General features: G+C 38.9%; 2 protein-coding genes across 2 annotated transcripts; one reads left to right on the forward strand and one right to left on the reverse strand.

The window, feature by feature from the left end:
- Nucleotides 1–8,791: 8,791 nt before the first annotated feature.
- LOC131427443 (actin-related protein 2/3 complex subunit 3-like) lies at nt 8,792–9,691 on the forward strand. Its single transcript, XM_058590625.1, has 2 exons — nt 8,792–8,950; nt 9,073–9,691. The coding sequence occupies exons 1-2, from the start codon at nt 8,945–8,947 to the stop codon at nt 9,601–9,603; spliced, it is 537 nt and encodes a 178-aa protein (XP_058446608.1). The 5' UTR covers nt 8,792–8,944; the 3' UTR covers nt 9,604–9,691.
- Nucleotides 9,692–10,093: 402 nt separating this feature from the next.
- On the reverse strand, nt 10,094–12,770 carry LOC131427440 (cell division cycle 7-related protein kinase). Its single transcript, XM_058590621.1, has 2 exons — nt 12,499–12,770; nt 10,094–12,200 (listed from the first exon to the last, which is right to left on the reverse strand). The coding sequence occupies exons 1-2, from the start codon at nt 12,620–12,622 to the stop codon at nt 10,570–10,572; spliced, it is 1,755 nt and encodes a 584-aa protein (XP_058446604.1). The 5' UTR covers nt 12,623–12,770; the 3' UTR covers nt 10,094–10,569.
- Nucleotides 12,771–12,772: the final 2 nt, after the last annotated feature.

Raw genomic sequence — 12,772 nt, forward strand, 5'->3', positions numbered from 1 at the left:
AATGGTATTACTCGTTCTCGTGTAAGGGCCCCTATACGCAAGCGTTAAGTCTTTCCTATTTTGACTTAACATTGTCTTTTATTCAAATATTGTGTAAGTTAACGTAAAAATTAAATAGATATTAACAAAAGGTAGAGTAAACAAAGAGAAACTCTCATTGGTTTATGCGACCGTATGAAATGTTTGTAGTGTTTGTGTTCACACGGCGGGAGTGCTAGCCAACAAATCCAAATAAATAGAAGCTACGTATGGTTTAAAGTTTCTATATTCCCAGCATGTACTCTTTTATCTCCTTCCGCCGCCTTCCTCCACTAGACTTAAAACATTTCTCTTGAACATCCAGCTCTACATTTTTCTCTCTCTTACAATATTTTCTCAGCTTTCCCCACCAATATCCAACAAACATCTCCAATAAATATGTCTAACAAAATTTTCTTACTCACGGTCTCGGAACTTAAACTACTTAGCTGAATCACCCTAGTTACATCGTTGTTTCGCTCTTAATTGAACACCTCGCGCCCGACTTCCGCTCTTCCACCGGAACAGTTCCATTATCAATGTGTCCACCATCCGCTCGGCGTCGTCGGACCAATGAGCAACCTCAGCTTGCCGACCGAGTGGGTCGTCATTTCCCCAACAGTTGCGGTGGCTCTCTGCACGCGATGAAGTCAGCGGGCAAGATCGTGGCTCATCCGTGATGCCCACCGCTCAAGAACTAGTAAAATTCAGCCAGTCTATTGTCCAATGACCAGCATCCAACCACCGATCGATGAGGTAGACTCACTTAATTGATCACACCCGTCAATGACTTCCCCCGTCCAACGAAGAAATCGGGTAACCAGAGATGAAACGCGATGCTCGTGGCTCATATATCTGACTATCGGAACGCTGATAGGCCGCACGCGAATGACGAAAAATACATGAATAAAACCCTGACTGAAATGGTGGACATGTTGAATTTAGCGTTACCACTATTCCATGTGACTTGTTACCTTGGGTTGTCGTTATCGGCAATCGTTAATCATGCAGCAAAACTCCTTCGTACGTTACTTTTGTGGTTTACTGACCACTTTCTTAAGTGAGCTCGCCGCGTCGCAGTCGATTTGCTTTTCTGTGCAGATTCCTTTATGTGGCCGTCAGAGATGGCATTTCACCAGAGTGATACACGCTAGAGTCAGATTTTTGCCACACCGAGGATGAAAAAAACGAAGCACCGCACAAAGAGGAAAGCGCACTTCTTCTCAGTGTCGAATAGACATCATTTGAGTGTGTGCTTGTGGTTAAAGCAGCTGGCGCGAGTGAAACACATTCTCTTCGCATGAATTGCTCACACGCGCTCTCGTCTAAATACACCCAAGTGACCACTGGCGCGTGATGGTGAGCGAACACTTCTGTGAACTTCAATTAATAGAGAGTAGATCTAGCCTTGCTATGAAAAATTTGCAAGGAAAACCGAAAATTTTACGATAAATTGTTTTATTTGGCTGATTTTGCGTGTATCTACGAAAACCATACAGCAGAGTGCTCACCGGCGTGTACACCTCTGTGAAAGTATCTGCATCCACCTCGGAGAATTTATTAGCTAATGCTCTAGCACTTTGGTGCGATTCAGTGGAAGAGGTAAAAGGAAATAAACAAACGCACTCATGATGCGTGCACACTTTACACAACAGTGGTGTATAAATGTGAAAGAGAAGAGCTCTCGTTGAAGTTGTCAGTGCGAGGGGAGAAATTTTGCTTGCTCTTCGTCACACAGAGGAGATAAACATCTCTGGTGGCCGTAGAGATCTTCGAACTTTTGTCAACACGTTTACAAAGGTGAGCAATGGCCGATCGAGTCGAATCTGTTTCTGCTCTTGTGGAGCCGATTTCGCGTCCGCTTTCGATGAGTGATGGGAAATGAATCTTCTTTTACTTTTTTGTTTTGTGTCATTTGACATTTGAGCGGACATTTTGCGTTTGCGCAGTGTTGCTAGAATGCCTTATTTTTGTTTTGCATTATATATTTCATATTTTGTTTGGTTGGCTGCTGGATGCGATTAATATTTCCGTGAGAACTAATGACGGTGCGTGACACTACGGATGCTTTCAATGGTTTTTCTAAGCCTAATGTTTATACATTTAATTATTGGTGTTCCTTAATCCAACAAATATTTACATACGTAACATGTTCTCGGCGATTTTTCAGTTCGTGTTGCATTTCATTCGCGCTTCCGAATATTGTCAGAGAAGAAGAACCAACTCCCTGCTTTGAATTATAGTTCATGAAACAACACTATTAAATGGTATGAACTCTGAAGTACAGTTTAATTTTAGTTGTGTTTAGTACTTACAATTCACTTTTTTCTGTGCGTGCATCGCATTGATTTTAAATTAATCCCACATTCAGTATTTTCACAACCCTCTTAGAAAAAAACGTTCAACGGTGGTCCTTCATTGATCCAATACGTTGGATCATTGGTCCAATAAAAGTCCAATCAATCGTTCAACGGGAGGTCAACACGGGACCTTCGTTTGACGATTTTGAAACAGACCGTTGAACCAAATACAAATTATAATTCGGAATACTTCGACAAATTTTCAAGGACACATTTTGCATCGTGCGGTACACTGTCATGATACACTGTCAGAGTGACAATGTACTTTAACGAGTTTTCAATAAAACTAGCAACACTGAAGGGTGAGAACAAGTTCACCATAGTTACTGTTTATTATAGTGAAAAATAAATAAACAAACAGTTTTTATCTGATAATCAAGATCACAAGCGAAATGTAAGTTAAACAATAATCTAGAATGGTTAAGCCACCATGAATATACTACTAGCTGTATTGATATTTGTAGATTCGTGGGTGTTTGTGTTCATTTTTCATCTTTTGTGCTAGTTCCGGTGATATTTAGACTGATTGTTGCAGTTTAATACAGCAACGATAAACATAAACAAACAAGTTTGTTTTGCACCGTAGCAACTAGCATAAAGCATTGCCAGAAACGATCTCCTTCCACATTTTCAAACTATCGCAATGAAAGGGAGTAATTTGGTAGGCTTACTTGTTCAGGCTGTGAACCAAACATTGGCGGTTCGTTTGTATGGGACTTAGGGGTATTATTATTTGTATTTGGTTGAACCGAATGCCATTTTTTTCGTTCAACAAACCCGGCAGACAGAGGTCCATTGTTGAGCCATTAGGCTCTCTGACAGCTCACTTACAACCACAAATGCAAATGAGATTGGTTTTTTTTTTTCATCAGGAAACGCATGCATTAAACACGATTCAGACGATCAATCAACTTCCGTCGACGTCCTGATTATTTTTATTATTTTTTAGCCGAATATTACTCACGTATCCGAAGTTAAAATTTTCCGTGAACTTGACGTAGTGTCCTTTCATATGAATTGTTTACAATTAATGTTGTTGTTCCGTAAACGTTCCATGCAGGCGATAGTCGCTTGATGCTGCGTGTGAATCGCCTTTACGTATTGTTTTGTTTTTATCAGGAAACGTGTAGACCACCCATTTTTCAGTAGGGCCGCCGTTAATTTTCACCGGGCATAGAAACCTCAATTTTTAACATGGGGAGTTGGAGCCCCGTTGGACTAGTTTTATTACATATTTTTTGAAGTTTTTTCCACTTATTTTTTAAACTAACACTACATACCTGCACAATACTTCTACCACAGACTAACAGACATGACAGTATGAGTAAATTCTTATAAAAAATAATTTTTCGTGATGCACTAGCTCCACCTATATTGTACTGCGCGAACTATTTACTATCTGTACACCCCTTGTGTTATGTAAAAGTTTTTTTACTAGTTGGTTTCCCCTCGTATGTCAACACCGATCAGCTGCTTGCAGGGATGCCTGATTTCATCAAAATATTTGAAAATGAATCGTCACAATAAATTATTGGATTACGTTGATAAAATATTTAACTTTTTCGCGATGTTGGAAGGTAACCATTTATTTGACTCAACGTTGTTCATCTAGACTGTTTTTTATTGTGTTGGTAGTTTTCACCAGAAATTAAGTGGCGGCAGACCAGAAGCAAGTAAATATTGTAACAAAACGGGTTCGATTTTGTCTTGCGTTGGAGGATGAGAAATAGGCACAATTATGTATACAGTTTTGGCAATATGTATTAAATCTGTATCCTGCATGAAATTCGCATGGACGTATACAAATCAATACATTACAGGTAATTCTGTATGAATGGCAACTCTGTCGGTAAATGAAAAAAATAAACACAGTCTAGATGACAGACAGGATGTTTTTGATCACGACGTAAAATACACTGGTGGCGTGATAAGACAGTTTTGGTTGTGTTGGTAATTTTCTCACGAAATTAAGTATAGCGTGCCGGGATTTAAGCATGTAAACATAAACAAACGACCAGTTCAGATCGGGATTTCACTTCTAAGTTACTCCAGTTGTCGCGCAGCCTGGCGAATCTTTGGCACTAATTGAAAATCTGAACATTTTTTCTTCAAGGGCTTGCAAGGTAACGTCGAAATATAGAAAATTTTACACACATCCGATTCTATTCATTTCGTTGGAGGAAGGATTTGGCGGATCGCACTGTGGTATCTATTACAGTTATTATGGATAATGGAGTGATTGTGATGTGGGTTTTTTTTTTTTTTTTTGTTTTAATTATAGAGTCTTTAACATCTTAGGTCATTCGCCTCTTCGGACCAGAAAATCTTTCTGACCCTATGTGCGGGGTTGGGAATCGAACCCAGGCGGGCTGCGTGAAAGGCATCGACTATCCCATCACGCTATACCCGTCCCCAAAATGATGTGGGTGGCATTTCAAATGCAGGTGATGAAAACGATTGAAACATCCCGGAACAAAACACCGCATTTTACTGTCAATATTTTCGCAAACAGAATCTAGTCTAAATATTTTTATAAAAGCAACTCCCGAAACGTCATTTGTTTATGTTTTTCTTCTTCACTTCTCTCTGTTATTCCAAAAAAAATGACAACCGCACTAACACATAGAAAAACGTGATCACCAGGTATTTTACATCGTGGTTTTTGATAGGGTAACGTGGCGCCATCATGACACATGTGAGTACTGTCCCAAATAAAGGAATATTCGAAATGACCGTTAAAATGATTGAAGAATCTAATTTGAGTGTCCTGTCTGTTAGTCTGTGCTTCTACTTCACGTGGAATAACAACATTTTTTTTCTCTGTGTAAAAGTAACACTCAATTTTCACACTATTTTTGCAAGAGAAAAAACAACAACAAACCGTTCCAGCAAATTAAACGAATATTTCGTACAATATGTCGTTCAACAAGCGCTCAAAGACCAACAAAATTGAACGGTCTACTAAGAGGGAATGAAAAATTTGAGCACGGAAAATATCATGTTTGCGAATTGGCACTTCTAGTGATCTGTCCCTTTCCCTCCTAACTATACCATATTTCGTCAAACGTTAGTTTGAATTTTTATGCATGGAATATTGCATGGTTAGGCTAGGGGGCGGCAAACCAATCATTAGGCCTTTTTTTGCTCGTCCAAGTTATCTTTCGGGAGATGGAGTTCAGCTTTTTTCCTCTTTGCCACTTTGCCTCGATACGCCACTGGTTACGCTGATCATATGGTACTTAATATTCAGGATGAAAATTAATTTCTATCTGGCACTGAAAAAATGTTCATAATCCAGAACGGAGGATTCTGAAATCTAATAAGAATAATGAATTCAGCTATGTAAATACAAACGAAACCCGTTCAAATTTCGATTCATTTAATATAAATAATATAAATATAAATATGCAATATCAAACTCCATTGTTACCGACGATACTGACAACACTTTTTTTACCACCCTGCAGTAATATTAAATTCAACAACTTATACTTATGTTAATTTCAACCAATCTCGAGCTGGTCCGAAACTAGCTCTCGAAGTGGATTAACAATTGTCAGGTTCTGTCCTAGGTCAAATCCTATGTATGTATGTATGTATGCGTGAAGCCACCATCAGTTCAAGGCATTACCAGTGTATGCGGGTAGACTTACAGTAGATCCGAATTTGAGTATCAGATAGCTTTCAAATAACTGCTGTTAAGAAGGCCAAAATGGGTTTTGAGGACCAGGCGCCTTCCAGCAAGAACATCCAGCCATATAATAAAGAATTTCGCTGTACCAGCTTGAACCCGCCTGATGGTTTGTTTGTTAGAAGGGTGCGTCTTACTCATTTCAGACCTTTCAGGGAGAAACACAAAGCTTCCCCCATGTGACTCAGGTTGGTAATCCACTCCATCATCCAGTCATTCAATTGTAAGATACTCTGATGCACTCCCTGCCCTTCCCTGTTGTCGATATAATTGAGCATAATACAATATAATATAATATATCATACAATACAATGTAACATAATTTAATATAATGCAATACAATATAACATAATATAATGCAATACAGTAGACTAAAATATAATATAATGCAATATAATATGATATAATTCAATATAACATGATATAATATATCTACAAAAAACAGACATCCCAGCTAGTACAAACTTTTTCAAGAAACTGTATAAAGCAAACAAGTGAAAATCCGTTAAAAATCACCGTTGCACACGACTTTGCACGCATGAATGTTTGTTGGATATCTGTATTCTGTGATATTACATATTATAAAAAAAATATAATGTAATATAATGCAATATAATATAATATAACGAAGGCGATAGCACCCAGTCGACGCCGTTCTATTGACCAAATGCAGACCCTGTCAGCTTGAAGCGAAATCAATCTTCAGTTCAGCAACGCCATCGCACGGTGTGACATTCAACATATCATGTCAATTGCATGGGTGCGCCGTGCTGCTATTTTGGCGCGCACGAATTTGACGTTTCTCTCCCCTACGTCTATGTACGAGATTCGATGCGGACTCGCTTGAGGGCGCCATGCTCGCAAAAAATGTTGTTGCCAATGATTTGCTCGGGAAATGTGAGAGCTGGATATCTTGTTAATATAATATCTTTGCCAAATGTCATCATAGAACCTCGGGGAGGCACTAGTGAGGACTTCTGACCATTTGACGACCAGGTTCTGTCCTAGGTCAAATCCTAAATAGTTATTAATGTTTTTCTCCATTTGTTGTCAATATGAGTTTCGCCAAAGACATCATATTAACAAGATATCCAGCTCTCACATTTCCCGATCAAATCTTTGGCAACATCCTTTTTTGCGACCATGGTGCCCTCAGGCGAGTCCGCATCGAATCACGTACATAGAAGTAGGCAGACCCTGTCAGCTTGGAGCGAAGTCAATCTTCAGTTCAGCAACGCCATCGCACGGCATCACATTCAACATATCATGTCAATTGTATGGGTGCGCAACCCTGCTATTTTGGCGCGCACGAATTTGACATTTTTCTCCCCTACTTCTATGTATAAGATTCGATGCGGGCTCGCTTGGGGGCGACATGTTCGCAAAAAAGGATGTTGCCAATGATTTGTTCGGGAAATATGAGAGCTGGATATCTTGTTAATATGATGTCTTTGAATTAGGGGAGAGAAATGTCAAATTCGTACGCGCCAAAATAGCAGCACTGCGCACCCATACAATTGACATGACATGTTGAATGAGACGCCGTGCAACACGCTTAGAAAAAGTTACTCAAAGTTTGAGTACTAGTTACTCATTTTCAAATGATACATGGAAACGTCAAAAATTGAGTAGTTATCATCAATGATATTGAGTAACTCCTACTCTAAATTTGAGTTAAACGCAAGAACTCGTTTTTTTGTTACTATTCGCAGGATCAGTCTAAAAGTTGTAATAACTATTTGTAGCAACATGTTGTGTTTTTTGTTAATGAGATCGCGTTTTTCGAGGGTGAGTCGCTCAACACAAACGGTGTTGTGTCTGCAAAAACCGGAATGATAAACTCCGTGCTGTGCTTTAGACTGGAAACGAATATGCTCAAATGTCATTTATGAGGAATAAGTGTCTGATTGGTGCCTGAGCATAACTAACATGTATGTTAATTTGCGATTAACACACTACTCCTAGCGACCACCACTTGATATAGTATTGAGTTCAATTACTTAATATTTTAATACAATACACTCAGAAAATGAGTTTTTTTTTGCAAATTTGATATATGTGAAATAAAATTTCACTCAAAATTTGAGTGATAGTTACTCTATTTTTTGGCACATGTACAAATAAAGTATTACCAAAGATAAATAATAAAGACATGTATGTGCTTACAAATATTAAAAAAACTTTCTAAAATAACCACACTCACCGCTTGGTGGAGCGCGAGATTAATTGCATTGTTATCATTTCAACCAAAGTGTGCCATAAAATCTCAATTTGTTTATACAAATGAGCTAACGAATCGAAAGGGTTCTCACGGTTTGACAGTTGCATTATGTGATGATGGGAACTCAGCAGTGCAACCAATTTATCACCATTGATGCCAGTTTCACGGAGGACCGTAGATGTGCGCCAAAAAAAGATCGTGACTGTCATGTCTGGAAATTTGTTTGTAGTATTACTCAGTAAATGAGTAGATTTTACCCAGTTTTTTTTCCAGTGAAAGAACTCAAATTTGAGTAACTTCGGAGTTACTCTAAATAAGAGTTGTTCCACTTTTTCTGTAGATGAGTGAGATCTTACTCATTTTTGAGTAACTATTTTTAAGCGTGAATGGCGTTGCTGAACTGAAGATTGAGATCGCTCCAAGCTGACAGGGTCTGGATTCGCCCTTCTTTGAAGAATAGCTGGCATTTATTTTCTCAGTGTACGTGTAGAATGACACGAGCATCACATTTTTAGTTAAGGGTTACCTCTGTTCCTTGGTGTCAAATGAAATTTGTGTTCATATATTTTGATGAAAAACTTGTCTCAATTTATTGCAAGTGAACCATTATTACGCTACTAAAAAGGCCTTTGTTACAAAGCAATAGGAGGAAATATGCCTGTATGTACTTGATAATAGTTAATAGTTTTTGCATTGCACTTGTTATTACATTGAATCGACGTTATTAATCATCATTGTCACTAGGGTGTGTCTAAGAAAGTTTGCTTATCTACTCCATACAGGCGTATCATTCTTTGATTAAAGACTATTCTCAATCAGTGGGAAATATGGCAATTCTCCCGTTGAGAACTCAAGCCCGCGGCCCGGCTCCTACTAATGCCAGTATTGACCAGGACATCATCGACGAGTCGCTTTACTACTTTAAAGCCAACGTGTTTTTTCGTACATATGAAATTAAATCAGAAGTTGATCGAGTACTGATCTATATTACACTTTACATAACGGAGTGTCTCAAACGATTGCAACGTTGCTCTAACAAAAACCAAGGTTTGCAGGAAATGTACACTCTGGCGATTTCTAAATTTGACATACCGGGCGAAGCAGGTTTTCCGCTGAATGCGGTTTATGCAAAGCCATCCACACCCACGGAGGTGGATTTAATGAAGCAGTATTTACAGCAACTTCGCCAAGAAGTGGGCATCAGGGTGTGTGAAAAAGTATTTTCCGGGGAGGATGGAAAACCCAGCAAATGGTGGCTTTGCTTTGCCAAGAAAAAGTTCATGGATAAGTCGCTCTCTGGACCAGGGCAGTAATCGATCGAAGAAATAATCGCTTACAGGTAACAAGTATTTCCAATCTAAATGTATCAAACATCATTAAAATATATATTCAGCTGAAAAAGTCGAACTGGTAAAATCTTCGAAACGCCTCTAATCAGCGATAGTATTGCTATTTCGTAGCAGGGCAGAAGAATAAGGCATGACTGAGTGACGATCATGAGTCTTTGTCATTATTAGGTTACGAACGTATCTGTTATGACAAATGGTGGCTGATTAAACAATTAACCCGTTAGATTTATGATAAATTCTTTGGTTACATTTTTGTCAAGGTGCGGAAGAAGTAAGGAAGAGTATTAATGTATAATTCCTAAGTCTCTTCGGCATCTAGTCACTTCAGTATTGATAAAATTTACCAAATGATTTCAAAAATTCAAATCTCAGAAAGATATAGCTAGGAGCTAAAGAAACATATGTAGTAGCAAATAATCAAGAAATTTCTCATCATGAAATAAAATGTCACAAATTACTAGTCGATAAGTTTATTGCCTCTTTTAGTTTTTTGTTTGTTTTAAGCCTAGGTTTCTCGGCAGCCATGGTGTTGTTGAATAGTTATGAAAGTCCTATTTTGGCTTCGTTAGATATTCGACGTTTATTTCGAACAGAAGACACACTCCAACTACATAAAAGCAAATTTTAATCATTTCAAATAAATAATTTCGATTCGTTTTCAATATAAATTAAACAGCATACACTCATACATACACACACATTCATTATAGATATTGTTTCCTGCGTAAGAAAGAGCTAGTCTAGATCATGCAGATTTCTTCGAGAAATACTTTTTTTGCACTATTACAACCTAACAAATATCAATTTTCACTAATATTGAAAACTGTTCCCCTTTCGCCTAATTTGATTTCGTAAACCTGATCGGTATCGACATTGGCATTTTGTTCAGCTATAGAGATCGATCTAATACTTGTGAGTAGGTCAAATCACTTAGTAAGTTTCCTGGAAAAAGGGATGCTTCAGAGCTTCCTCAGCGGAAACACGGTTGTGTGGGTTTATTTCCAACAGTTTGTGTAGTAAATCATAAGCCTTTTCCGAGTACTCATCCTCCGAGAAGTCTCTATTAGCTTCTGAATGCTCGCAAAGGCACTCAACCAGACGTTGCTGACAGTTATCGCAGCTGTTGGCGAATGTGGTTACCGTTTCATCCTGGTCCTGCTGCTGGCGTGCGCGGAGACGTCTGAAGCGGAACCGTAGACGCATACAAAGTTTTCTCAGATCTAACGGCTGCTTTCGTTGAGCAGTTTTGACGTGGCGCCCAAGTTGAATGGCAGTCTTTTTGATGCGCTGGTCACCGAAAACGGTTATTATCTCGGCCAGCGAGTGAAAGTCATCCGAATTTTTGAAAAACGGATAACACCGTGACAGGATACTCATAAACATGACTCCGGCCGCCCAAATGTCAACTACGGTGGTTTGATCAGGATACTTTAGAAGCACCTCTGGTGGTCGATAGCCGGGTGTACCAGCACGAGATGCTTGCATTTCTTTCTTCACAAGGCAGATGTTACATACCTGACTTTTACCAAAACACTCGCACACAGATTCTGGTTTGGATGTAGAACTAGTTGAAGAATTATTGTACTGGTGGTTTCTTGTATTACCCGTTGCCGATTTCAGAGGCAATGGTGCAACGGCAGTTTGATTGTTTACGGTTCCCCGTTGCTGTTGTCGCTGTGCTACCTTAATATTAGTACTAATCCCCAACACAGTTGATTTAATCTGCCGAACCAACGGAGAGCTATACAGATCCTTGGTGACATTCGAAAGCTTCATTGGTGAAATAATTTGATTCGATTGTTTGAGTGGGGTTTTGAATACTGGTGGTGGTTGTTGCAGTGGAACGATACCCATATGTCCCTCGTCGGTAGGTTTAGTACTATTCTCTAGGTTGTCATCGTTAATTTTTAGCTTCTTTTGCTGTTGAATCACAGCATCATTATGTTGCTGATTAGTTTCCCCAGTAGTTTCTATTGAAAGTCTTCTTTTACCAGTCTTACCCTCTGTCTGTTGTACCACCTGCGCCTTACTATTTTCGGTACACTTAATTGCGCGTTTGTTACTGATGTCTTGTGCTAGACCAAAATCTACCAACAGAAATTTTTGCAGCTTGCGGTTGTATAAAAAGTTACTTGGCTTTACATCACGATGTATGACTTGAAACTCATGCACCCGTTTCAAGGCAATCAACAAATTTTTCATGTAGAGCTGCGTTTCCGCCGGACTCATTTTGTCGTAGTACTGATGGAACTGATCATGGGGGATATACGGCATAACAAACGCAACCGATTCCTGGCGCCGTAAGCACAAATCTACTCCTACCACATTGCATGCGCCACCGATCTGCATCATGCATCGTAGTTCCCGCTCGATACGACTCGGATGACTAGTGGGAACGACATGCTTAATGGCAAACAACTTCTTGCGCTCTGCTGGCAAACGCTCCTGGCACTTCAGTGAACCGAGAAACACAGAACTAAAAGTTCCGTGTCCAGTTTTACGATGGATGTTGAATATATTATCGATGTCCGGAATTTGTTGGCGCAAGTTAGCCACTAACTCTGAAATCAGAAAAAATGGAATGTTTCAATTGTACTGACATATGGTACCACGGTAACAAAACTGAAGTTCAAGAATTTAGATTCGACTTGAGCAATCAATATATTGTAATTAAGCAATCAATATATTAACGAAAAATTGTATTGCAATTAAGCAATAAATTATATTAACGAAAAATTATTATTACCACCTGCGATTATTAAGTTAATCAAGGTTTTTTTTAAATCAAAATGAAGGTATCGTGCGATTGAAAAAATGATTTCTTCTTTTCAGTAACATTTGTTGTTCAAGTCTACTTACTTTCATCCTTTTTCGGAACAACACTAGTAAGCAATTCAGCTAGTTCCGCCGCAGACTTCCGTTCTTCGGCTGTTTTGGTGTTCGCATTTTCACCATTATTTTGAGCCTCGTTGATAACCTCCATGTTTGGTTCGCCTGTTTATCTACGTTTGACGGAACACGTTCTATCCACAATTTTCCAAACGTCTAAAGCTAATACGTCGTTTTCAGTCTATGATCGAAGCAACCTAAATGTAAAAAAATTCAACTAGGAATTTGTACTTGAGGCTTATGA

The sequence above is a fragment of the Malaya genurostris genome, chromosome 2, assembly GCF_030247185.1.
Source record: "Malaya genurostris strain Urasoe2022 chromosome 2, Malgen_1.1, whole genome shotgun sequence".
Lineage (NCBI taxonomy): Eukaryota > Metazoa > Arthropoda > Insecta > Diptera > Culicidae > Malaya > Malaya genurostris.

Coding starts and splice junctions, on each gene's coding strand:
- LOC131427440 (XM_058590621.1), bottom strand. CDS start 12,622: ATGGAGGTTATCAACGAGGCTCAAAATAATGGTGAAAATGCGAACACC. Junction 12,201..12,498: donor TGTTCCGAAAAAGGATGAAA/GTAAGTAGACTT, acceptor TTCTGATTTCAG/AGTTAGTGGCTAACTTGCGC.